This window comes from Lepidochelys kempii, chromosome 10 (assembly GCF_965140265.1).
Source record: "Lepidochelys kempii isolate rLepKem1 chromosome 10, rLepKem1.hap2, whole genome shotgun sequence".
Taxonomy (NCBI): domain Eukaryota; kingdom Metazoa; phylum Chordata; order Testudines; family Cheloniidae; genus Lepidochelys; species Lepidochelys kempii.
In genome coordinates, this window is record NC_133265.1 from 64,671,838 (window position 1) to 64,697,810 (window position 25,973).

The 25,973-nt window shown below is 40.0% G+C and overlaps 2 protein-coding genes across 3 annotated transcripts in view; one reads left to right on the forward strand and one right to left on the reverse strand.

The window, feature by feature from the left end:
* The first annotated feature begins 6 nt into the window (after positions 1-6).
* Positions 7-12,271, forward strand: SLC24A5 (solute carrier family 24 member 5). Of its 2 annotated transcripts, XM_073303944.1 has the most exons (9): positions 7-232; positions 1,045-1,224; positions 3,600-3,683; positions 3,788-3,891; positions 4,207-4,307; positions 5,617-5,900; positions 6,656-6,862; positions 11,313-11,414; positions 11,860-12,271. In XM_073303944.1, the coding sequence occupies exons 1-9, from the start codon at positions 22-24 to the stop codon at positions 12,186-12,188; spliced, it is 1,602 nt and encodes a 533-aa protein (XP_073160045.1). In that variant the 5' UTR covers positions 7-21; the 3' UTR covers positions 12,189-12,271. The 2 variants fall into 2 exon arrangements, with proteins under 2 accessions (XP_073160045.1, XP_073160046.1); XM_073303945.1 differs by lacking the exon at positions 11,313-11,414.
* Positions 3,786-25,973, reverse strand: part of MYEF2 (myelin expression factor 2) — a 33,795-nt gene continuing 11,607 nt past the window's right edge. Inside the window, exons 11-18 of the mRNA XM_073303950.1 lie at positions 25,716-25,766; positions 25,568-25,639; positions 25,395-25,490; positions 25,133-25,234; positions 18,019-18,090; positions 15,833-16,032; positions 15,701-15,752; positions 3,786-13,035 (exon numbers count right to left, since the gene is read on the reverse strand). Coding sequence (XP_073160051.1) covers positions 12,872-13,035; positions 15,701-15,752; positions 15,833-16,032; positions 18,019-18,090; positions 25,133-25,234; positions 25,395-25,490; positions 25,568-25,639; positions 25,716-25,766 — 809 coding nt within the window. The 3' untranslated portion in view covers positions 3,786-12,871. The remainder of the gene's footprint in view (positions 13,036-15,700; positions 15,753-15,832; positions 16,033-18,018; positions 18,091-25,132; positions 25,235-25,394; positions 25,491-25,567; positions 25,640-25,715; positions 25,767-25,973) is intronic.

Below are 25,973 nucleotides of genomic sequence, written 5' to 3' on the forward strand. Positions count from 1 at the left end.
CGGCCAAACCCGCCCCCTCACATGATCCCGCCGGCCCCTAATCCCCTCTGCGCCTCCCCGGCGGCTCAGTGCGAGGCTGAGGCCGGCGCGATGAAGGGAGGCTGCGGCCAGGGCTGGAGGCACCGGGCAAGAGGAGGCCGGGCAGCCTCCGTCCTGCTGCTCCTGGGGGCTCTGGCCGCCTTTCACCTGCCTCGCAGGGGCGCTGCCGCCCAGCGGCTCAGCGGGGACACAGGTAGGCTGGGGGCGCGGAGTGTCAGCCGGCTGCGTTCACACCTCGGGAGCGGCTCCGCTCCGCAGGAAAGGGGCGCTGGGTGGGAAAAGCGCAGTAGCCCCAGGACTAGCCCTTGCATGGGCCGCTTGGTTTACGGGGGCTTTTCAGCTACTCAATCGGCGATGCACACAGTGCCCGGGGGGGAAGCGTTGGAAAGAGCTTGGGGTCTTTCTTGTCACACTATAGTTGCTAAGAAAGGCAAATTTGTTCAACTATTTCAGTAGGGGCCTAAGTTTTCTCCCTTTCCTTCGCTGGCTGTTTTCCTCCCCCGCGGTTGGAATGGAGCCGTTTATTTCTTTTGCCGGAATAACTCCAGCCTGACCTGTATGTGGTTGGAAAATGTCTAAGTTTAAGCAAACCTTCCGGGGCAATACATGGCACCCACCCCAGTTTTTTTGCCTCTCTGGAGTCTTATCTGGACGTCAGAGTTGTACTGGAAACCTCGGGATACCTGAACATTGGTTGCTCTAGAAAGGGATGTGTGTCAAAGGCTCATTAGACAAAGGGTTGGAAACAAGTTTGGGTTGCTGGCTTTCCTCAGTGCTGGTTGCACCGAGTTGTGTGCAGGAGTGAAACATTGACAATATATACCATTATGTGTATCGCAACAGTTCTCTGTCTGGGGATTCCAAAAATTAAGAACAAATCATTTAAAATGAGTTCCTACGTTCCACCTAGCCAGAATTCCATTGAAGACATCCTCAAAACTTTTGTAGCTGGGGGAGACGACTATGTTTGATAATATGCACAAGACCTTTGTATTCTCTTTTCAGAAAATAAAACACAATGTATTCCCTCTTCCTCATCGGAATTTCCTGAGGCATTTTTTACACAACAGGAGAGAGAAGATGGGGGGATCATTATCTATTTCATAATTATCCTTTACATGTTTATGGCTGTATCCATTGTGTGTGATGATTACTTCCTTCCTTCTCTAGAGATCATTAGTGAATGTAAGTTATTTTTTAAGTCCTAGTAATGATTTCTGTAAAATTGAACAACTATTGGCAAGATTATTCTCTTGGCAGAGTTTCACAACATGAATGCAACTTAGAAATAAGGGCAGAAAGTTCGACGTTCAATATTTAGCTTAGTTGGGAAACAATGTACAGGGAGAGTGGGCTTCTGGCTGCTAAACTACAGGAGTGTAGGAGATGTAATATTGACATCCAGGCTTAACACCAAAAAGAAAATATTTTAAATAAAGTGATTAACTTTAAAGTGATTTTAAAAATGAAAGTACCAGATGTTCTAGACTAAGGCAGATAAACTTTTCTGCAGGAACCAGTGTCCTGGGAAAAGCTAACAAAACACACTAGTACCAATAGGATTCCTCTTGTATAGATCATGTTGATAAACTGGAGTGTTCAGAAAACAGCCCCAGAATGATTAAAGGATTAGAAAACATTCCTTACAGTGAAAAGAAAAGGAGTACTTGTGGCACCTTAGAGACTAACCAATTTATTTGAGCATAAGCTTCTGTGAGCTACAGCTCACTTCATCGGATGCATACAAGGCAGTTTCCACAGTATGCATCCGATGAAGTGAGCTGTAGCTCACAAAAGCTTATGCTCAAATAAATTGGTTAGTCTCTAAGGTGCCACAAGTGCTCCTTTTCTTTTTGCGAATACAGACTAACACGGCTGTTACTCTGAAACCTATCCTTATAGTGAAAGAGTCAAGAAATTCAATATATTTAGTTTGATCAAATAGGTGGTTATAGGGTGATTTGCTAACAATCCAAGTATCTACATGGGGAACAAAAATGTGTAATACCGTGTTCTTCAATGTAACAAGCAAAGTGTAACAGTATCTTAGACAAATTCAGACTCTAAATAAAGGCGCACATCGTAATAAGGTAATTAACCACTGGAACAATTTACCCAGAGCTGTAGGGGAATCTCCATCACTAGAAGTTTTTAAATCTAGATTGGATTTTTTCTAAAAGGTTTCCTCTAGTTGAAGCAGGAATTAATTCAGGGAAGTCCTAAGACTGGTGTTTCAGGCTAGATGATCAACACTCCCTGCTGGCTCTATCATCCCACATGCAGCAGGACAGAAGGGCAGGTACACACATTTGCTTTCTCTCTATCTACAGTAGATATCTCCTAGCTAAGTGCCTATATAGTAAGATGCTGGGTGCATTAGAAATATCTTACTTAAAATCAGTTTAAGCAGTGGGGGGAACAAAGGTGTTAACTTGTTAGAATCATAAATAATTTACCTAATAAATAACCTGACAATTTCCAAGAGCATAAGGACACAATGTTAAGAACAGTGGTGACCTCTTCTACCAAATGTATGTGCTAGTGGAAACAATGGGAGTTTTGCCATAAAAGCTAGTGGTAAACTTAGCCCTAAAGTTTCCTTCATCCCCATACAATTAAAACCAAAACCCATTCATTAAGAGACAATTGCTGCATAAAATGCCCAATCCTGAGTGGGCTGGTAACTTTGTGTTTTGTTATGCTTAAAGGAATCTTAAGCTGCTTAACTAAGGCCATGTCTACACTACCACTTATATCAGCAAAATTTTTACGTCATTCAGGGATGTGAAAAATAACACCCCTGAGGAGATACATTTCACTCGCATAAGTGCTAGTGTGCACACCACTATGTTGGCAGGAGAACGTCTCCTGCTGGTATAGCTACCACTGTGTGTGGAGGTGGTTTTATTATGTGGATGGGAGAACTCTCTGCCGTTCGCATAGAATGGCTACACAAGTGATCTTGCAGCAGCGCAGCTGCAGCGGTACAGCCGTGCCGCTGTAAACTTACTAGTGTAGACGTGGCTTAAGCCTTACACAATATATCCATGAAGCAAGTAGTACTATACCCATTTTACAAATGGATTCAGCAAGTAAGTGAAGCAGGAACTAATTGTCAGTTTTATGCTTCACTGAGTTGCTGATGCTTGACTTGAGGAGTGTATTTTCCTCACAACAGTAGATACAAACAAGTAACATCTAGAACATCAATGAACTTGGATTTAAATCTGACTTTACATTTTTCACCCACAAATAAAGGTCCCAATCCTACACGTTTATAAATCTTGTGCACTTATATTAGAGCAAAAACTATTTCAACACTTAAAACCTATGCACCAGTCTTTAGAAAAGTTTATAAATGAAGTTCTTGAACAGTTGTCTTCCTGACATTCAAACAAAGGTCTCCAAGCATCTGTGTTATAGCTTATTCTGTAACCAATAAATTAATTTTCTTCTGCGAAGAATATAAGGAGCTACTTTTTACACATTAGTTGTAAGTAGTGTGTGTAGATTAGAGGTGTAACTTTTGTTTAATAGTAAGTATTTTATTCCATCTTCAGCCCTTGACCTCTCTCAGGATGTTGCTGGAGCAACTTTTATGGCAGCTGGTAGCTCCGCTCCTGAATTGGTCACTGCTTTTCTAGGTAAAACGAATAATTGTTTAACAATTCTGAATATATAATCTCCCATCCGCCCAAAAAAACTAAAAAGCGGAAATTAACTATGTTAAACACTGTTTTGCTTACAGGGGTATTCGTGACAAAAGGAGACATTGGAGTTAGCACCATCCTTGGATCTGCAATCTATAACCTTCTCGGTATCTGTGCAGCTTGTGGGTTGTTATCTAGTGTGGTACGTAAAACACGGATATAATTTGTCTCTCTTTAGAGCCAAATGATGGTAACTTCCTATGGTTTACTGACAAAAGTCAAAGCAAGTTTAGTATGATGATAGTTCAATTTATTACTCAGTAGCAAAACGGCATGTAATCAATCAGCAGATAACTCCCCAAAAAGATTTTTTTTAAATTACTTTTGAGTTACTATATTTAAATCATTTCCTAAGAACCAAGTTAGTCACATATCAATACAGAAACGTTAAGGCAGCATGTACAGTAGCTGGTGAAAGAACTACAACAGATTTGAAAAAGTAATTTGTGTCCTGCAGGTTTCGAGGCTGTCTTGTTGGCCACTGTTTAGAGACTGTTTGGCATATGCAATTAGTGCCGCAGCAGTCCTTGCAATGATATTTGACAGCAGAATTTACTGGTAAGTGCACAATTTGTGTTAAATTCATGTTGACTGGAAATTAGTGAGTGTAAAAATCAGTTTATTTTGTCACTTTTTCATCAAGCATTAACCTCAAGTATCCCAATCTGAAGTTCATTGTATAGTACATTGACAAATATGAATATCTTGTTGGCTTTAAGAATTGTATATTGAATTCAGTGTTCATGAAGGCTATTGCATTAACCATTCTGTGGGTTCCTGCTTATAAATCTCAACCAGCATAGGCTTCCTTGCACTGAACTTCAAACCTGTTCTGGTGTCCTCTCTCTTGCACAACCATTAGTCTTCATAGTCTATTCCTTTGTTAACCTCTCTTTTGTGCACCTGACTTGAGATAGTTGTCCATTATCAAATGGACTGAGTAACTCATATGAACTGCTGAACTATCAGATGGTAACTATTTTCAGTCAATATTGACCTTAATTGGCTTTGAACCTATGAGGAGAGGCTTTAGTCTTTAATGACCAGTTTCCCGAACCATTCAGCCTCCACTTTTCTTCTTTCCCACAGAAATTAGCCTGCAATATGCATGAGAGCTGAATTTTTAGGTTTTTCTTTAACTGGGTAATGGAAGCACCTACCAGCTGTCATTATTCCATGTTCATTATTAAATACATTGCACTCATTTGGCATTTTTATCTTCAAAGACCATTTAAAATCCTCAACATCCTTGTGAGCTGAGTTTACAAATTGTGGGTTCAGTTCTAATATAAAGGGGCAACACTCTATTTAAGTCAATGGAGTTGCACCCATTTGTTCCAGAAGAGATTTGGATTAGTTTCTCTTCTTTACAAATAAGTTCCTCTGTGTAGCCTTCAGCAAATTAGCTAAACCCAGGAATAGAACTCTGAAGTTCCTGGCTTCTAAGCAGAGCTCAGACCATGCCTTCTGTTGATTAACATAATAGGATTCAATCTTGCAAATGTTTACGCATGAGTAGTTCCATAAGACTACAGAATACTGTCGCAGATAAGTGTTTGTGGGACTGGGGCTGTCTTCTGTTAATCAAATAGCTGTAAAATAAGGAGAAACAGTCTCCAAGATGGTATCTATACATAACGTGTGTCCTGGTAAACCAGAAATCTTTGATAATCTGCATTGGGGAAATACGTTTAATTGTTTCCACTTATTTTCCTTCTGCTGCCAAAGCCAATTAATTATCTCCTTAGTGGGCAGTCACTTAAGTATTACTAAGCTAAAACAGCTTTTTTAAACATCAATTTCTTTTTAAAATAACTGAAGATAAAAATGAGTTGGATTTTTATGTAAAATCCAATTTTTATTCTAGGTATGAAGGTGCTTCCCTGCTGCTGATTTATGGGTTATATATTCTGGTGCTGTGTTTTGATATTAAAATCAATCAATATATTATGAAGAAGTTTAGTCCCTGCTGTACTTGTTTTGCAAAAGCTATGGAAGAAAACACTGAACAGCAGCCATTAATTGGCTGGAAGGAAGAATGTGAACCACTAATTTGTCGACAATCAAGAACTGATAGTGGAATTTTTCATGACGAATCAGACTACTCACAACTTTCTATAAGTTTACTTGGGCTTGATGAAATTTCTGAAGGTATTAATACAGCCTCTACCAGTCTACGTGTGTTTCTAATTATGGGAGTGGGGGTTGAGTAAATTGTAAGACTAATTTCAAATGGTTTAGACCATGAAAGAACTCTAGTTGAGTGTAATACACTACTATTCCTTCTTGGAATCTGACCTTTAGCAAAATCAAAACACAGAGCTGGTTATATAAAGTTATCCACTGGAAGAATGCCAGAGCAGTCATTCATTTGAGCCACAGCAGAAGAACTATGATTGATGGGTAGAGTAACTTTCCTTGAGATTCTTTGAAGTTCATATTTGAAACTTCTCAACAGCTCAGCTGATAGGTCTTCCATTTGATATAACTGCCACTTGCACTAACTGCGTGATACTGGTGTTCTGTGAAACAGGCAGTTAATTATAGCCCCAAAAGATGTGCTATAGTATGGATCTGATTAACGCTTCTGAGGCAGGAATTTAAGAAAGTGACAGCCCTGATATGACTAATCCGGTACCTATGGAAAAACTTCACTTAGGCACCTAGTTACTCAGTAAGAAAGCACCAAACAAACCCATTACAAAGAAGCTCAGGTTACTTAAGTAAGCAGAATAACTCAGGTGACTTTTCCTAGTGACGAAAGAAAGGGAAATCTTGTTTGAGATTGTATTTTTGTATGCTTTTGCCCATTGTTTTTACAAGTAAAGTCAGGTTATCAGATTATACACAAACATAGCCTCATTACAGAGATAGTTTAAAATGGTTTACCTTTTAATCTCCAACAGATCCTCCAAGTGTCTTCACTATCCCTGAAGCAGATTTAAAAAGAATTCTCTGGGTGTTATCTCTTCCTATTATTACACTACTCTATCTGACCACACCAGACTGCAGAAGACAGTTTTGGAAAAACTGGTTCATGGTGACATTTTTCATGTCAGCTGTGTGGATTTCTGCATTTACATATGTCCTTGTATGGATGGTAACAATAGTTGGTATGTACTTTACTTGCTGCTATATCATGTCAACTGACTCAATCACTGAGGAATGAATGATTTTTCACAACTGGGGAGGGTTAGATCTTAATTCTGTACTCTTCTGAAAAAGCTTAGCCTCAGACTGCATGTTCATAGCTCAAGTTTCTCCCCCACCTACTGCCCAAAAAAAGTGGTTAACAAGATAAATCAGCTGTTATTGCTTTGAAAAGGACTAGTTCAGAACTACCTAAAGACTGCATTGAGACGTTTTCATAGTTAACTTTCTTTCTTGGTCTGATATTTCCCTAGAAGAATATTTTCTGGAAATTGAGCTTGGCTGTACCATTGGGCTGCACCATCAGCCTTCCCAATCTAGGTGATGGGCATCTACTCATGTGGCTATGTAACAATGAATGCATTTGAGAAAAATATTTACAACTTCATTGCTCAAATTGTTCAGAAAATTATGGATTTGTTCTACCTAACGTTAAGATCATAAACAGCATTACAGGCATAGCATTATTTTAAAGCAGGTATCAAAGTTACCAAATTTATCTGCCAAGACTGGAGATAAAAGTTCAGTTCCTCTCATACAATGAAGTGAGCTATAGCTCACGAAAGCTTATGCTCAAATAAATTTGTTAGTCTAAGGTGCCACAAGTACTCCTTTTCTTTTTGCGAATACAGACTAACACAGCTGCTATTCTGAAACCATACAAGAGCAGTTATCACTAAACTTTAAATATCATTTCCTTGCAAGCATCAATTAGGAGGCTATGATCAATAATGGTCATTTAAAGAAATGAATTGATTTTAGTACCTTTAGCAACAAGTAAAGGGTTTTAACAAGTTTCAGGTTTGCCTTTTTTGCTGCTTTGATGGGGAGGCTTGAATTGTGTGTGTGTGTGATTTAAACCTTTAAAAATCATGTGTGTCTAGCAAACTAGGGAAAACTAGAGTACTCTGTCAGTCTCATGAACTCACATCTTAAGTGAAGGGGCAGAAGTATTTAATGAAGTCATCCTGTCTCCTCAGAGTTTTAGCAATTAGAGGTAAATAGGTGTAAAAGCAAAAAAATGTTTCTGAATGCTGACTAGACTGTTTTCCCCCTTTCAGTTGCTCAAACTTTCTGTCACATGGCATAACTTGACTAGTTCTCTAGTCATAGCTTTCAGGGTAGACATGAAATTTCAAATTTTAAGAACAAACCAAAAACCGACAAGCCTTTCAAGCTTTACATCTCAAAAAGCAAAGGGGAAGGGGGAAGTTACAACCCTTGCATTTCTCCTTTGTAGCTCCTTTAAGTCTGCCTATGTAGTCTACTAATTCACAACTAAATTTGTTTTGAATTCAGTCTAATTGAATGTCTTAAGGAAAAACAATCCTGCCAACAGAGGCTTGTGTAGTTTGATACAACCAAAAGTAAATAACTAGCTGTCAAGTCTAGTGTACTGATAGAGGTAATTCAGCACCTACTACATTCTCTCATTGTTTATAAAACACATCCTACTCATAACTAGGTAAAAGCAAAAAGAAAAGGAGTACTTGTGGCACCTTAGAGACTAACCAATTTATTTGAGCATGAGCTTTCGTGAGCTACAGCGGTAACTTACTGTAGTGAGCTACGAATCTTTGACAATCTTTCCCATGTTGCAGGTGAGAGCTATTGCTGATCTGCTAGTTAGAGCCATGACAATGTGAAAGTGGATATGCCAAGGTTTCAAACAGGGTGGAGTGTTGGTCTACTTTGAAAAGTGATTAAAAGTGCTATTGGAAGGGGGGGGTCTGTGTCTCACTGACTTCAAACTGTGTTTGTTCTGTCTACAAGATAAAGCTTTAGATAGCCCTACATATTCATCCTGGGTTCTTTTCTTTTCATAAATCAGTTTTTGTAAAAGGTAATGCACTAATACCTATCCTACCCCTGGACTTCACAGGGTTTGTACAGGTTTAGCATACTGGAACTTAATTCTGGTGCATACAAAGAATAGAATCTAGCAAAAAAAACAAACAAACAAACATTTGATAAATTCATGGAGGATAGGTCTATCAATGGCTATTAGCCATGATGGGCAGGGATGGTATCCCTAGCCTGTTTGCCAGAAGCTGAGAATGGGCAATGGGCTGAATCACTTGATTACCTGTTCTGTTCATTCCCTCGGGGGCACCTGGCATTGGCCACTGTCGGAAGACAGGATGCTGGGCAAGATGGACCTTTGGTCTGACCCAGTATGGCCATTCTTATGTTCACATTCCCTATTAGTATGTATTAGTCCAGGGGTGGGCAAACTTTTTGGCCCGAGGGCCACATCTGAGTATGGAAATTGTATGGCAGGCCATGAATGCTCACAAAATTGGGGGTTAGGGTGTGGGAGAGGGTGAGGGCTCTGGGGTAGGGCCAGAAGTGAGGAGTTCAGGGTGGGGGAGTGGTTGGGGGGGGGGGTGAGGGCTCTGGGCTGGGACTGAGGATGAGGGGTTGGGGGTGCAGGAGGGTGCTCTGGGCTGGGACTGAGGGGCTCAAAGGGCAGGAGGGGGATCAAGGCTACGGCAGGAGGTTGGGGTGCAGGCTCCAGGCGGCGCTTACCTCAAGCAGCTCCCGGAAGCAGCGGCATGTCTTCCTCCGACTCCTACGTGGAGGTACAGCCAGGAGGCTCTGCGCACTGCCCCGTCTGCAGGTAATGCCCCTGCAGCTCCCATTAGCTGTGGTTCCTGGCCAACAGGAGCTGTGGGGGTGGCGCTTGGGGCAGGGGCAGCATGTGGAGCCCCCTGGCTGCCTCTACACTGAGGAGTTGGAGGGGAAATGCTGCTGTTTCCGGGAGCCATGGCATGTGCGCAGCAGGGCAAGTCCCAGCTCAAGTGCCGGATTAAATCATCTGAAGGGCCGGATGTGGCCCCCCGGACAGTAGTTTGCCCACCCCTGTATTAGTCCCATCTTTACATTGTCACTTAACAGGCTAAAACTGCACTTTAACTAGAAGCTGATAAAACTATGTAGTGAGGAAAGAGATCAGACCTACTTCCGTTTAGGTTCCAATCTTACCTTTTAGGGCAAGAATCTAGCACTTTGTGCCATAGGCTAAGAGATTCATGCTTCAGCTCTCCCTTGTCACGCCCATTACTTTTTAGTCTTGGTTTACAAGATGACTTTCTTCCTACACTAATCCCCTAATCTGGGGAAGGAGGCTTTGGATCATTACAAATCCCAGATCAGAATAATTTTCAATCACTTCTAACAGAGAAGCAGCAGATTTAGATTCCCTATTTTTAAGTTTTGCCTCTAACTGACCTAAGCTGGTATCTGGCATGCAACTACAGCACACCTAAATTTACAGACAATCCACTGCATAATTTGTTCTAACAAAATTGCTTATTACTGTTTGTCAAAACCCTTACTATTATGGATGAAAGGCCCACTACAAAAAAAATGTAGAGGTAGACAATACACTTTTCAGTAAAGTGAATTAAATTAGCCTTTAAAAAACAAGTTAAAAGTTTAAACAGAGATCAAATCCTTCAAACTTTCTCCCAAAGTTTTATGAATACTGCTTTAGGGGAAACAAATGGAGACAACACCTGCTTGACGATAAAATCAAAACTAAAGGCTGCTCAAGGTTAGCCCCAAAAGATAAATTCAAATCCAAGTTAAGTAGTTCTAGCTTTAAATTTTAGGTAAGCAACTGAAGCACAAAGATGAAGAGAAGTTAATCCATTTTCAAAGCATTAATGGCTGCTAGCAGGGAAGAAAATAGTGTACTGCTACTGAAGTTAATGTGAGAAAACTAGTATTTACCGGTGGGAAACGTAGGCTTCTAAATAAGTAGAAGTGTTGCAATTATATTTTACTTAGCATTTTGCTAAGTATGACTACTAAGACTTGGAAAGTTACATTTTTTTGACTGAAGTGAAGTTTCACAGCAATGAATTTGGACAGTACAGTAGTAAGGATTATTTAAAGTCTTTTCATATGTCTCCCCAGGGAGTTCATGTGCTTTTTTCAAGAGTGAATGATTAAAGAGGTTACTGCTTCATGTGACTTCCAGAACTCATGTGATAAAATGCCAAAAGAACACAAGGGATTAGTCTATTTTCAGCAGTTCAAAAAGTGTCAATGGTCAAACCTCAAACTTGTACTGTATCTGCAGGAAGTCAGTAATAGCCTTCTACCTCTAGCTGAGTGGGCATATTTATTTTCAAAGCTGAAAACAAATTCCACATCATGTTACTGATAGGTGCTTGTTCCATTAGTAAATAACCACTGACTAGTTAAGAAAAAAGTCAGTGTAAGATTTCAGTAAATAAAGTTAAGCTATCCTGAATTATTACTGGCTCCCACAGATTCCTTTTGGAATTAGCATACAAATACCAATCCTTTCTTTCTCTGGTAAGCACAGATCCATAGCAGATTCCTCAGGCCAGACTTCAGCTACGAAACGTGTTGTTACTCAGTATCCTTGTTTATTCACTACAGGTGATACGCTGGCAATTCCAGAAACAGTAATGGGTCTTACATTACTAGCAGCAGGGACAAGCATACCAGACACAGTTGCAAGTGTACTGGTGGCTAGGAAAGGTAAGAATTTCAGCATTCATGCTCACTCAATTAAGAACTTGTTTTCGGAGCTAGGGCAGAGAGGTCTCAACACACACACACACAATATATCTGAAAGGGTCAGAGCAAATCATAAAGCTGCTACTGTTTGCCTAAAACAAAATTCATTAGTATTAAATACTGAAGTTCACTTAAAGTCAATTGTAGCTTAGCCTTCCAAAATTTAAAAGGGAGGGGGGGAAGGAAAGGGTTTGGAAAAGTTTGATTGCTGTTGGACAAGAATTATGATTGCTATAAAACTGCAAGTTTAATTGTGTTCCAACAGGATTGATTTTAGGCCCGTAGTATATAGTTTACTTTATCAAGTGATCTCAATGTAGGTGCTCATAGTTTAGGGAGATGCTTAGAAAATTCTTTCTACAGTACAATAAAAATGAATGGACACTTGGTGTTTTTTGTTTTGCAGGGAAAGGAGATATGGCTATGTCTAACATTGTAGGATCTAATGTATTCGATATGCTGTGTTTGGGAGTACCTTGGTTTATAAAAACTGCCTTCATAGATACATCAGCACCCGTGGAAGTGAATAGCAGTGGTTTGACTTACACAGCTATTTCTCTTATTTGTTCCATTATTTTTATTTTTCTGGCAGTTCACCTGAATGGCTGGAAGTTAGATAAGAAACTGGGAGCAGTCTGTCTAGTAATGTACTTAGCATTTGCTGTATTGTCAATTTTATATGAACTTGGGATCATTGGGAACAATCCTGTAAAGGTCTGTGGTGGCAAGTTTTAGCCAGTGACTGTACTGAGGAAGACACAAAACAATGAGAGAGGATCAATTTCTTCATTTAGTCAAATAAAAAAAATCCAAAACTCCCTTTGGGCTCTAAAACTTATTTACAGAAGTTCTAAATCATGGCATAAAAGTAATCTTAAAAATAAAACAACATCACAGCCTAATTGGAGCCCTTTCTTTTAGAGTCAAGAATTACAGTGTGACTACAATGCATATATAAAACCAAAATTCTGGAAAGGACATCTAATTTTTTACATTACAATGTTGATACGAGCTGGGGGGAATCTGAAACACTAAACAAATCCCACTATGCAATCTTGAGAACAGAGAAAATGGCTTATTTTATTAAAAACAGTATAACCATTCATTTAAACTGAATGACTAGAGACACTTCGCCTAATTTTCCAGAGGTGCCAAGCATCCACAGTCACTCTAAAATGTCTTTAAGAGGACTGCAGGTGTTCAGTACCTCTGAAAATCGGGCAAACTGTCCTTAAAAACCAAACATAGTAAGATTTAGTTAACAAGAATCACAGTATATTAAACACTATACTGTTAAAGGCTGGTGGGATTTAAAAGTTTGTTTTTACGGTTTTTGTAAGCATACAATGTTACTAAAAATGACTTACTAGGATATAGAAGCTAAACAGACATAGGAATGTTCCTGAATACAGTTTAAATTATGCATTGCGATCCAAGCGTACATCAATTTCTCTGCCACTGATTTTTATGCCGTTCATTATTCTACAGGCTTTTTCAGCAGATTCTGGTGAGTCAAACCTGACTGTTCCACAGCCTTTTGATTTTCCATTCTCCATTTTTATTTCAGCAAACATTACATGACCTGAATAAATAAGTTAAACAGCAGTTACTATAAAGGCTACATTGCACTACCAAGTTAGATATCCAATGACAGATTGAAGTAGAAAGGCATTTAAAAAAAATTTAGGAGGCATCTAAGATTAGATGTTAAAATACACTTTAGAAAACATACTACCATCAAATGGGCTAACCAAGTATAAGGCTTGTATACATTTTACAGCAGGTTGAATCTTTGGGTCAATCTGAGGTGTCAATTAACTGCTTTACATTTTTATTAAAAAAGTTGCTATTCCAATACATTCAGGTAGTGTTTACTTATGTTTCCTTTCAGTAAGTGTTAAAACAGCAGACAAGAATCAGAGTATGAAAACTCCCCGGTCCACACAAACAGCAACAGTCCTTGTCTGAAACCAGTATAGAATTAAACATGCTTTTGCTTGAATTAATTGAGCTCAGTTGCACAAACAGAAGAATCCCATTAGAATAAGACCAGTTTTGAGGCCCTTTCAGCCACGATTTGAGCTATCACACAGTGATTACTTACTAGGTGCACGTTACAGTAAAAATCATAGTACAGATCAAACGGAGTGGAAGTTCTGTTACTGGAGTGATTATCGAAATAAGAATTAATTGATTTTTCACGGATGGACATTCCTTTATCCTGAATACACTTCTTTAGAAGACTTAAGATTTCAAAAAGCACCCAAGACAGAAAACTAGTCATTAACTGGCTGTTTTAAGAAAGACATTTCATAACAAGCTATCCTTTTAGCTAAACCATGATAATACAGCCAAGCCACCACAAGTAGACAAGCCTCTCTAAAATGTGGGCCTCATTTTTAAGAGACTCAATATAAGACTGACTTTTCACAGAAAGAGATGAAACATTTAGAGACAGATATTATTTTTAGTCACTTAATGACATTTGCAGGATATACAGATTTTGCTGATTTGTACTAATCACTGTTTTCTTAAAATCATTCAAGAATTACTACGTTAGCTGCTGTGAAGATTGTCAAAGAGAAGCAGATGCACTTCTAGGGCTCATCTAGCTAAATCTGAACAGAAACTGCATCATTTAGAATCAGGGATGCTGTGGGCACAGGTAAAGATGCTTTTCAGTATAGCTTATTTCTGTAAATTTATGAATAAAAACTATTCTGGTATAAGCACCTTTATAACTGTATAACTGCAGCTATACTAGGCGGTTGTACCAGTATTATCGGTTTAGAAACCGATATAGCTAACGCAGTACAAAAAAACCTGTATTTAGACAGCCCTTAAACAGAGATCTTGTTTTCATACATATCCTCAGTTCCCCTCCCTGCTTCTCCTTTATACTAATATCTGCAGAATGACTTGTAAAGATTTTTCCACATTTTAATTCCACATTCTTCCAATGTTCACAAAATTCTTCTAAATTTTAAGATGCAACATTACCAAGGTTACATATGAAAAGAAGGTGGCTATTGAGATTAGAGCAATTGCAAAAAATGGTTATTACTGAACTTGTGTTTGGGGCAGGGACCATCTTTTGGTTTGTGTTTTTTTAACGCCAAGTACAATGGAGGTCTTATCCATAACTATGGGTTCTAAGCACAACAGTAAAACAGTAAAAAAGATAGCCAAGAGGAAGAACGTTTAGGTACAAAAATAGCCACAAGAGACTGGAAAACAGTTTACTATCTTATGCACTTCTGCCAAGTCTCAGAGGTTACAGAGAGGAAAAAAAAAAACCCACAGCCCCTGTAGAAGCAAGTCTTAAAAGTCTGGGTCAACTGACTCGGGCTTGCACTACAGGGCTAAAAACAGCAGTGTAGATGTTCCGACTCAAGCTGGAGCCCAGGCCCTGAGATTCCCCTATCCCCACAGGTTTCAGAGCCCAAGCGGGAGTGTCTACTCTACTATTTTTAGCCCTGTAGAGCCAGCCCAAGTCAGGTTTTTTGTGTTGTTTTTTGCTGTGTAGATGTACCCATAACATCCCAGCAATAAACGTCTTTGCATGAAGTCAAAAGCAGGAATATCTGCAACTTCATTTTCTTGGACAAAAGCTATGTACATTTGCTATCACATTTGTACAGCACAAATGTTTATGACTGTCTATTCATTATATCAGATGACAGTGCTATGCTGAGAATTATTTCTTCCTCCTCTCTCCCCCCACAAAGTAAAAAAGCCAATTAGGTTTTGAGTTCTGAAAGTGAGTTTTCAAAGGGGGAAACAAGGTGTTTGTTCTTACATCTAAGCCCCATGATTCATGCATTTTTAGCAATAGGGCCATAAAGGCTTTCTGAATTACCTGCATAAATCAATGCTATGTTGAATATCCACAGCAATCCTGCATGTCTTCCATACACAAAGCCAAACAATATAGCAACAATGCTTTTATTCACTTTAATAAGCCACAGCCCTCAGATAATACACAGACTAGGCCCATCTAGCTGAACAAAAACAATCTGCCTCCAGCTGTAAAACACATCTAAAGTCACAAGGGTAAATTTAGTACAGTAATTTTCCCAGAAATTAACATATGTGAGCAGGATAAGGCTGGCCAGACTACTTTTCAGGCTAGTTAACATTTTGCCTAGGCAACAACTACATCCCACTGTCCTTGTAGATTGGACATTTGTTAAACTCTGACTTTATGGCTTATGCAGGACAATATTTGCAGCCTTCCATATACTTACCACACTGACTGAATTTCTCTTTTAGCTTCTGCCAGGTCAAGTCAAATGGAAGCTAGAATGAAAACAGGTATTAATAATATATACAGACACAGAGTGGAAAAAATAGCTGTTTGTTCAAATTCACATGCTTACATTTCTGACAAATATCTGGTTGCCTTTAGAACCTCTCTCTCTCACACCACTTCCCATCGGGCCAGCCACAAATCCTCGATCCATATCAATATTCCTGTCCAGGCCAGCTCCCATAGCTGGTCCCATTCGATCAAAACTGGAGCTCATACGATCCATCCCCATTCCTCCAGTCATACTATTCATACCACCCATTCCACCACCTAGACAGAGAGAGGAAGAGAAGATGTTCAGGAAATAAAAATAAGTTTACTTCATGATATTACATTAAATGCAAGTTATAGCTGTATTGTAAGTGAATTTAACTAACTGGATCTCTTGTGTAGGGAAAATGCCGTCATTTTAGGTAAGAAAACTGGTCTAGTACAGAGCATAACGAAGTTTGTCATATTTCATATAAGCTCCAAGCGGATTCAAATATCAGCATGTTAGCCCAATCACGGTTATTACATTCTTTGCAAATTACTAAAATTGACGTTTTTATTTGAACATTTCTGAATTATCAAAATATCAGTACTGTACAATAAGATACCAAGTAGCAAATACAGAAGTGTTGACAGACTAGTACTGTATCTATAAAAAACATTCCAATGAACATCACCACAAACCTCACAGGAATTGAAAGTTAAATGACTTTCAAATTTCACTAATAAGTCACACAGTGGACCAAAAAGATTAAATGAAAATACTGTAGAAGTTTTAGAACATGGATAATTCGAGAATTATAATCCAGGAAGGCAAAATAAAAATACGTCAGTTTTCCTGAATGCAAATACACACACAGACTTTTACCTACCTGATGGCATCATCTTCTAAAGGAAGGGTTCTTTGGATATTAAACTAGATTGGCATTGATAGCCACTACTTGATATCAGAAACCTGGACTTTCCAACACTAAATGCAATTTTAAAGCACATTACTATGTGTCAGACGTGTGAAACTACTGGCACTCAAGATAAATATCCTATTGAAAATTTTAATGAATCCACAATTAAAATTCAGGTAAGGCAGGAGCTTCAACTTCATCCACATGTCTTGAGTATCGAGGTGGATTTCCTAGTGTGCCATCCAAGATAGCCAATGGCAAGGCATTACTGTCTTTCATCTATCCCAATGTGAAGGTGTCATGCCTACTGACTATGAACGTTGCCTTTAAACAAGTTCAGGATTAGACCTCTACACAAAAAGTTAACTGAATTATATCTGAAATTCTAGACTACAAATGGTTTCTAGCATGTTTTACTTACTGCAAAAATAACAGTATTGAAAAATCAGAGTTGTTTGTAGGATTCCTACGAATAACTCACCCTATCTTTCTTCTGGCAAAAATCTTACCAGAATGCTGCTCCTTTCTTCACAAATACTTAGCATATTAAGAAGTTTGACAAATTCCAACACCAGATTAAGAGTTAGAAAGGATGTAGTGAACAAGAAAGAAACTCAGTGTTAATATATAAATAGGGCCCTACCAAATTCATGGTCCATTTTGGCAAGTTTCATGGCCAGAAGGTTTTTGAAATTGACCAATTTCATGTTTTCAGATGTTTGCATCTGAAATTTCACTGTGCTGTATCCATGGCGGTCCCAACCCAAAAGGGCATCATGGGGGGGTGTAAAACAAAGCTGTTGTGTGTGTGTGCGCGCACGCACACGTGTGGGGGTCGCAAGATTGCCATAGAGCTTTCCCGCAGCATGGGGAGGTTCCTGGACGTGGGTCTGATCTCCCCCGTACTGCTGGGAGTGCCCCATCCGGGGGCTCCTACCTTCTAGTCTGGGCTGTGCTGTGGAGGGATAGGACCTCCTCTTCCACTGCATGGCGGGGGGGTGGTGGTAAATCTAATCTCCCCTCTGAGAATGGTCATGCAAGGGAAGATGAAGCCCCATCCCTCCCCAGCCCAGCAGCTGGAGTGCGCTCAGCCCTGCCACTCCCCTCCAATAGCTAGATTTCATGGGGGGAGGGCCTGATTTCACAGTCAGTGAATTTAGTAGGGCCCTATATAGAAGGAAAGCATTTCTAGCAAAAGGGCTCCTCCAAAAACAATGAGAATTACAATCACAACCTGGGACTGCTACATGAATATTTTCCTGCCACTGAAAGTATTGCACTAGAACAAGTTAATTATTTTCAAAAATCTTCTGCTACATCTATACATTGATCATTTACATTCTGTTGAAACCAATCAACCTACTCATTCCAGATCCTACTGGGCCCATGCTAGAAGCTCCCATTCCTCCTGCAAAACCACCAACCATTGCACCACCTAAACAAAGATAGGAGAAAAAAAAATCTAGTGACATACGCTAAGATTATGGCTATAAATTAACAAAGCCAGATAATATGAGCAAGTACACTGGTTAATGTTTAAAACTACACAAGACATTCTTACCTTATGATTCTTCTCTGTGGACTGGTTTCACCTGGGTAGATTAGATGGGCTGGTACCTTATTATGCAAGCTGGGTGGGAAGCCTCTAATAAGTGACTTTGATGGCCTCTAGCCCTGAGCTCTTTTTACAGATTCATAGATATTTTAGGTCAGAAGGGACCATTATGATCATCTAGTCTGACCTCCTGCACAATGCAGGCCACAGAATTTCACCCACCACTCCTGCAAAAAACCTCACACCTATATCTGTGCTATTGAAGTCCTCAAATTGTAGTTTAAAGACTTCAAGGAGCAGAGAATCCTCCAGCAAGTGACCCGTGCCCCATGCTACAGAGGAAGGCGAAAAACCTCCAGGGCCTCTTCCAATCTGCCCTGGAGGAAAACTCCCTCCCGACCCCAAATATGGCAATCAGCTAAACCCTGAGCATATGGGCAAGATTCATCAGCCAGATACTACAGAAAATTCTTTCCTGGGTAACTCAGATCAGGTTTTAAGATGCTTTCCAAAGCCGCCTCTTAAGAAAAAAAATTCTTTTGTTTGGACAAATTGCCATTAGGGCAAGCTAGATGGAATAAAGAAAACGATTCTGCAAGAAACTCAAAGCAAGGCTAATAGGACCACCTTATTGTGAAAAATATAGGGTGGAAAGGGCTTCTGTCATTTCCACTCCCAACTGATGTAACCAATACTAGGAGAATTACTTGAAGCTTTTGCTTCTCTCCCGAAAGATTCAAAGGAGCTGCTTATTAAACGCTCAAGTAAAGATTCCACTGGGAAGCCTATAGTGGGTCAGAGGAGAGAAAACATGCTTTTAGGGAACAGTGCTAGGGATGTGGAAGAAAAGTCACACCAAATTCATTAAACTCATAAGAGCTGCAAGACTGAGACAGCAAGGGGAAAGTACTTTAATCCCACCATTCTATAACTCCCTTGTGATGGCTTTGGTAGAGGTTACCATAGCACTACACCGCCTGTCCCTGTCCAGATTCTGTAGTAAGCAGCTAAATTGCTCTTCTTTCTGGAGTAAATCTCAGTACCAAACAAAGTGGTTTACACTATAATAGTAAAGAACAGAATTATCAGACACAGATAAGCACAATATATTGGGGAAGAATCAATGAGACTTTTGTTGAGGGAAGTAATACCTCACCAATCTATTAGCATTCTTTGAGGATGTCAACAAGCATGTGGACAAGGGTGATCCAGTGGAAATAGTGCACTTGGACTTTCAGAAACCATTTATATGATCCTTCACCAAAGGCTCTTAAGCAAAGTAAGGAGTCATGAGATAAAAGGGAAGGTCCTCTCATGGATCAGTAACTGGTTAAAAGTTAGGAAACAAAGGGTAGGAATAAATAGTCAATTTTCACAATGGAGAGAGGTAAATAGTGGGGTTCCACAAGGATCCATTCTGGGATCAATTCTGTTCAACATATTCATAAATGATCTGGAAAAAGGGGTAAAGAGTGAGAATAGTGAAGTGGCAAAATTTGCAGATGATACAAAATTACTCAGGATAGTTAAATCCCAAGCTGCGAAGAGCTACAAAAGGGATCTCACAGAAACTAGGTGATTGAGCAACAAGATGGCAGATAGAGACTAATGAATTTATTGAGCATAAGCTTTCGTGAGCTACAGCTCACTTCATCGGATGCATCCCATGAAGTGAGCTGTAGCTCATGAAAGCTTATGCGCAAATAAATTTGTTAGTCTCTAAGGTGCCACAAGTACTCCTTTTCTTTTTGTGAATGCAGACTAACACGGCTGCTACTCTGAAAGATGGCAGATGAAATTCAATGTTGATAAATGCAAAGTAATGCACACTGGAAAACAATCCCAACTATACATACAAAATGATGGGTTCTAAATTAGCTGTTAGCACTCAAGAAAGATCTTGGAATCATTGTGAACAGGTCTCTGAAAACATCTGCTCAATGTGAAGCAGCAGTAAAAAAAAGCTAATAGTGTTAGGAACCATTACGAAAGGGATAGATAATAAGGCAGAAAATATCATATTGCCACTATATAAATCCATGGTATGCCCACATCTTGAATATTGCATGCAGTTCTGGTCACCCATCTCAAAAAAAAAACAAAACAAAAAATTAAAATTGGAAAAAGCACAGGGAAGGACAACAAAAACGATCAGGGATATGGAACAGCTTCCATATGAGGAGAGATTAAAAAGACTGGGGGACTAGTCAGCTTGGAAAAGAGATGACCTAACGGGAATATGATAGAGGTCTATAAAATCATGAATGGTTTGGAGAAAGTATATAAGGAAGTGTTATTTACCCCTTCACATAACATGTGAACCTGGGGTCACCAAATGAAAATAAGAGGCAGCAAGTTTAAAACTAACTTAAGGAAGTACCTCATACAACCCACAGTCAAACCATGGAACTCGTTGCCAGGGGGTGCGGTAAAGGCCAAAGGTATAAATGGGTTCAAACAGAATTAATTAAATTCATGGAGGGTAGGTCCATCAATGGCTATTAGCCAAGATGATCAAGGATGCAACCCCATGCTCTGAGTGTCCCTAAACCTCTGACTGACAGTAACTGGGACTGGACCACAAGGCACAGATCACTCAAACTGTCCTGTTACGTTAATTCCCTCTGAAGCCCCCTGCACCAGCCACTATTGACAGGAAGACAGGAAACTGGGCAAGGTGAACCATTGGTCTCACCCAGTATGGCCATTTTTATGGAGAAGAGAATAGACAGAACTCTCTCTGATAAACCTAGATCTGCTAGATTGTGACAAAGACAGCGTCACTGTGACAACAGATCTTGATATGAGAAGACAAATGGGTGGTGTTCTAATGCCATCCAATGTAAGTCCACAAACTGATGACTTGGTCACTCCAGAACTATCAGCACAATCTTGGCTCTGTCTTGCTTGATTTAATTACCCTTCACATGAAAGAAAACACAAGTGTACATGGTATGGGCTAAAAGGAAGAACACAAACTTCATGTTGCCCATGCTACTTTATCTGCTGGAGAACCTTTCACATTCTGGGTTTTTTGTTTATCTGGTCTGGTGTTTTTTGCCACAGAAAGTCAGTGACTGACTTGCCCAGACTGCAAACACTCTGAATACCCAATTTCTGAAACTGTTCCCCAGGGTGGATATATTTTCTGTATAATGAACCTGACGACAGACTCAGCAGTTCAAACGGAAAGATGATTGTTCTCTGCAAACCTGAATAGAAGGATGGTCTCTCAGAGGAAGAGTTTGTTTCCCCCTTTGCAATTTACTTATGCCACACTAGTGTTACCTGACCTCAGAATAATGTTGTGATTCTCGCTAGAATACTGAGCTTGTTCAATGCAAGCTGGGCTTTTCAGCACTCTAGCAGGTGGGGATCAAAAGCTCTTTCTGAAATACAATACATCAGATGGATGCTTAGACAGGATCCCCAAACCAAAAAGCTTGCGTTTGAGTCCTGCAGGGGCATCCTTTTCATTACAATGCAACACATTTTGTGACCTGCAGGGGAAAGACTATTTCATACTCATTGCTTTGATTGAAAGTGTCCTCCATGATAAGAACTGTTTGCAGAGTTTGAAACCAGGGTACTAAATCCCAGCAGTATACAGTAAGGTCAAAATGTCAGCAGAGCTCAGATTGCTGGAGAAATCTACCATGCTAATTGGACAGATTTTATCCTCAAAGTGATTTCCTGAAGGCAATACTAGTCTCCAAGCATTTGTTAGGAGCAAGAAAACTTCTGCCAAGGGCCTCTCATTACTGAAGAGTCCTAGACTCAAGAACATCTCTGCTCTGGTCACAGCCCTTAATACACAAACTTCTAAATAAGCTAATCATCTAGGTAGGTGATTACATAGATCTTGTTCTAGATTCATTAATTTTCTTGATATTGTAGGCAAGGAAGAGGGGAGAGCCTTTTACTTCAAAGAATGGGAGGGATAGCTCAGTGGTTTGAGCATTGGCCTGCTAAACCCAGAGTTGTGAGTTCAATCCTTGAGGGGGACATTTGGGATCTGGGGCAAAAATTGGGGATTGGTCCTGCTTTGAGCAGGGGGTTGGACTAGATGACCTCCTGAGGTCCCTTCCAACCCTGAGATTTTATGATTCTATGAAAGTGGCCAATACAGTCTCTTGGGTGCATTAAAGCTGTGAAGACCCCCTTCGATGCACCAGTGGCCCATTTTCCTTAAGTAAGAAGACATCAGCCTAGATATTGGGATAGGAGGAGAGTAGGGTCTTATGCAGCTAAGCACAGCATAAACCAACAGTTATGATGTAAAGTCATAATAGTTTAGCTAGCAAAAGGAAAAAAAGTTATAGGTCCTCTGGGATTATATCAAGTTCTCACTAAGTAAAAATGCAATGCCAAAATACAATCAAGAGAAGCAGGTATTTTGTATATTTCAATTACTTCCATTCTCTGCCACTGCTATCCTGCTCAGTGATCCCGAAACAGTACTTATCACAGGAAGCAGAGATACAGACTTTGTAGATACAAATCAGCCCAGGATACTTTCACCTTTAAGTATGTACTGTCTTGTCCCGTTACAGCAGCACCAGAGAATACAAGTATATATGGCAGAGCCCTGCTGTTTTGCACTCTACTTGGCTAAAGCCTGCTCCCGTCTATTGCATGCAGAACTCCCACATCCAATTCCTCACAACAGTACTAAAATGCACAGACTTAATACCAGCCTCTGCAAGACCAATATGCATTATCGATATACAGGAAAAAAAAATCTGATATTAGTGTAGAACATCTGCAGTCAGAGCTAAGTTTGTGTTTTCAACTGAGAAATTTTGCCTGCAAATACACAGCAGCCACTATCAACCTAAATATATTCTATTTTGAATGTCTTCACTTCCAAGAAACTGTTCAGTCACTTTAAATCCAAGATGGGGCAAAGACGTCCTGTCATCTTAAAAGATGGAAAATAGCCTAAAACAAATACCAGAAAATCTGATGTCTCCTGGAAAGGGGCAAATTAACCAGATTCTTAGCAAACAGTTTTATCATCTTTGCACAATCTTCTTTTCTGCCCCTAAAGAAAAGACTGAATCATCTTGTGAGACACGGAGGCAACTCAGAAATTCAAGATAGTCAAGAGGACCCACCGGTCTTTTGTGATGCGGACCTAATCCTTGAAGATGCCCCACCCCAAACAGAGAATGTATGAAGAGCAGGAGCCATTCGCAGGCCGGAAGAAGCAGAGCTTCCAGACTGACTTCTGTAAAGAATGGTTCTCTAATTTGATTTACACACCTGTCTAAATGGGGATTTTCTAATTAAAATTGGTAATCATGCCTGAATCTCCTTCAGGGAAAAATTGTTTTACAAGCAGCCTTTACGGTGGCAACCTAAACTAGTCCCCTCTACCTCTTCCAATGAGGCATCCATATATCATGAAGGATTTTAAGAGTCAACCTCATGCTATTCTTCACCTTTGCAGGGTGGAGTTAACAGAAAAGAAAGTTCATATCTTTAGCATGTCCACCATAAAAGAAAGGCAGTAAATAGCTACATTTAGGCAGGATCCAGGCTCATCCTTGCACTTTTGGTCAACCTAGGCTCTACTTCTGCAGAACATTTTTTGTCCCAAATGACCAAGTTAAAACAAGAGAGGGTAGTGAAACCTGCTCAGTCAAAAAAGTGCAACATCTTTGCACAGGACATGTGACCTAAAAGTGGAGAAAATATCAGCACAACCTCCTGAGCTGACTTTACTCCTGGAGGAATTCTGCGCCACTGTGCAATGCAGAATTTTTCAGAAATTAACGTTGTGCATGTAGAATTTCCTTTCCCCCACAGAAATGGGCTGCAGTGCTGTTGGCCACGACCAGAGGCCGCTGGACACAGCAGAGCCCAGCTCACACACAGAAGATGCTGCCGAGGGAGGGGGAGAGATCTACAGGATTTCTGGCAGCTATAGTTCCCAGCATGCCCTGAGGGAAGGAGATGGCAGCACACAGGAAACTCCATGCAAGCCTGGGGCCAAGCATCAGGAGGTTTCTCCTTTGGATTCCTGGGCTCTGGGGGACAGAGGCGCAGGTGCTGAGGGAAGGGGGGAACATGGCTGGGCTCGGGCGGGGGGGGGAGAGAAGTGGGCATGGGATCTTGGCAAGAGGTGTGGGGTTGGGTATATTGGCTGTGGGAGCACAGTGGCTGGCTCTGGGGGGAGGGGGAGAGGGGTTGTGCGTGTCTGGCCCCCCCCAGCTGGGCTCTGAGGGAGGGGGAAAAGGGGCAGAGAAACAGGAACTGGGTTGTCATAGTGGTTTCTTTAACTCTCTACTCAGGAAGGAAGGAAGGGGAGTGTGAGGTTACAGACATACTTGCTGACAGATATTTTGAAATAAATTACCAAAATAACTGAAACTGCTGTGATTATGTTGTGTTATTTTGACAAATAAAATTTTCAGAATTTTAAAATATTGTGCTCAGAATTTTTAATTTTTTGGCACAGAATTCCCCCAGGACTATGACTTGCATCAAAAAAAGAAGCAGCAGATTGGGCATAAACAGGAAGGACAACCTAGTGTGCACTAATGAGACAGGGCCACAGAAATTGCAAGACAGCTGGTATGCTGTTTCCAGAAAGGTGTCCTAGAATTTCAATTACTCAAATACTCAAAGTTACTAGCTGTGTTAACTTAAAATATTCTCTTTAAATCACTCCCCTGTTTAAAAAAAAATTTTTTTTTAATTTTTATTTTTTAGACAGGGCCACTGTACTTCCATCTATGTAAAGATCTAAATTTTATCCTCATTGCAGCACCTACCAAAATACTCTCTGGAGACTGAAGTTGATGGTGAGGAGTAGGCAGATAAATTTACAAGTTAGTTTTCTTGTCAAAAGAAAGAAAGTACTTGAAACACATTGTGATTGCTCAGGAGGAACTCAAATTTGACAGAGTTATCATACCCATTCTTCCAAACGAATCTCCAAAGCCCCGGTTCATTGCCATGTCACTGCGACCAAAATCTCTGTCCATACTTCCTCCCATTCCACCACGAAACATTTCTGCTGAGAATATACCAACAAAGAAGCAGGAGTTGCAATAGATTTTCTGTTACATTTTCAACATAAGATATACATAAATTACATATTTCATGACTGCTCATTCAAAAGGAAAATAGTTTAAAGCACAAATCTGAAGAGCTCACATTTAAGTTTGCTAACTTACCTCCCATGCCAGTTGCCATGCCTCCCATGCCAGTTCCTATGCCCCCACTCATTCCACTGCCCATATTTCCTCTGAAGTCATCTACGCTCCCCATCCCTATGTAAAGAAAAGAGTTTTAATAACGATAATGGATTAAAAGTAGAGGGGGAGAGGGAGAGAGAAAGTTCACACACCTCCCATTCTGCTGACTCCACCAAATCCTCCCATGTTAGTCATTCCTTCCATTCCACCAAATCCACCGATACCTATGCAATAAGGAAAAATGTTTTCTATACTATATTTTAAAGAAGTTAACAGAAAATAAATAAAAAACACATATACCTCCTCCCATTCTGTTCATTCCTCCGAAACCTGGGCCATCCATTCCCATACCTTCAACCAAAAGTTATACATATTGTTTAGAATACAGAAAAAGCTCTCTATATTTCTATATTCTATAAAATTCTGTGCACAATATTTTAAAATTCTGCATATTTTGTCAAAACAACACTATATAATCACACCAATTTCAATTATTGGGTATTCAATTTCAAAATACTGTCAGCCAGTATGTCTGTAGCAATACAGACAAAAAAAATT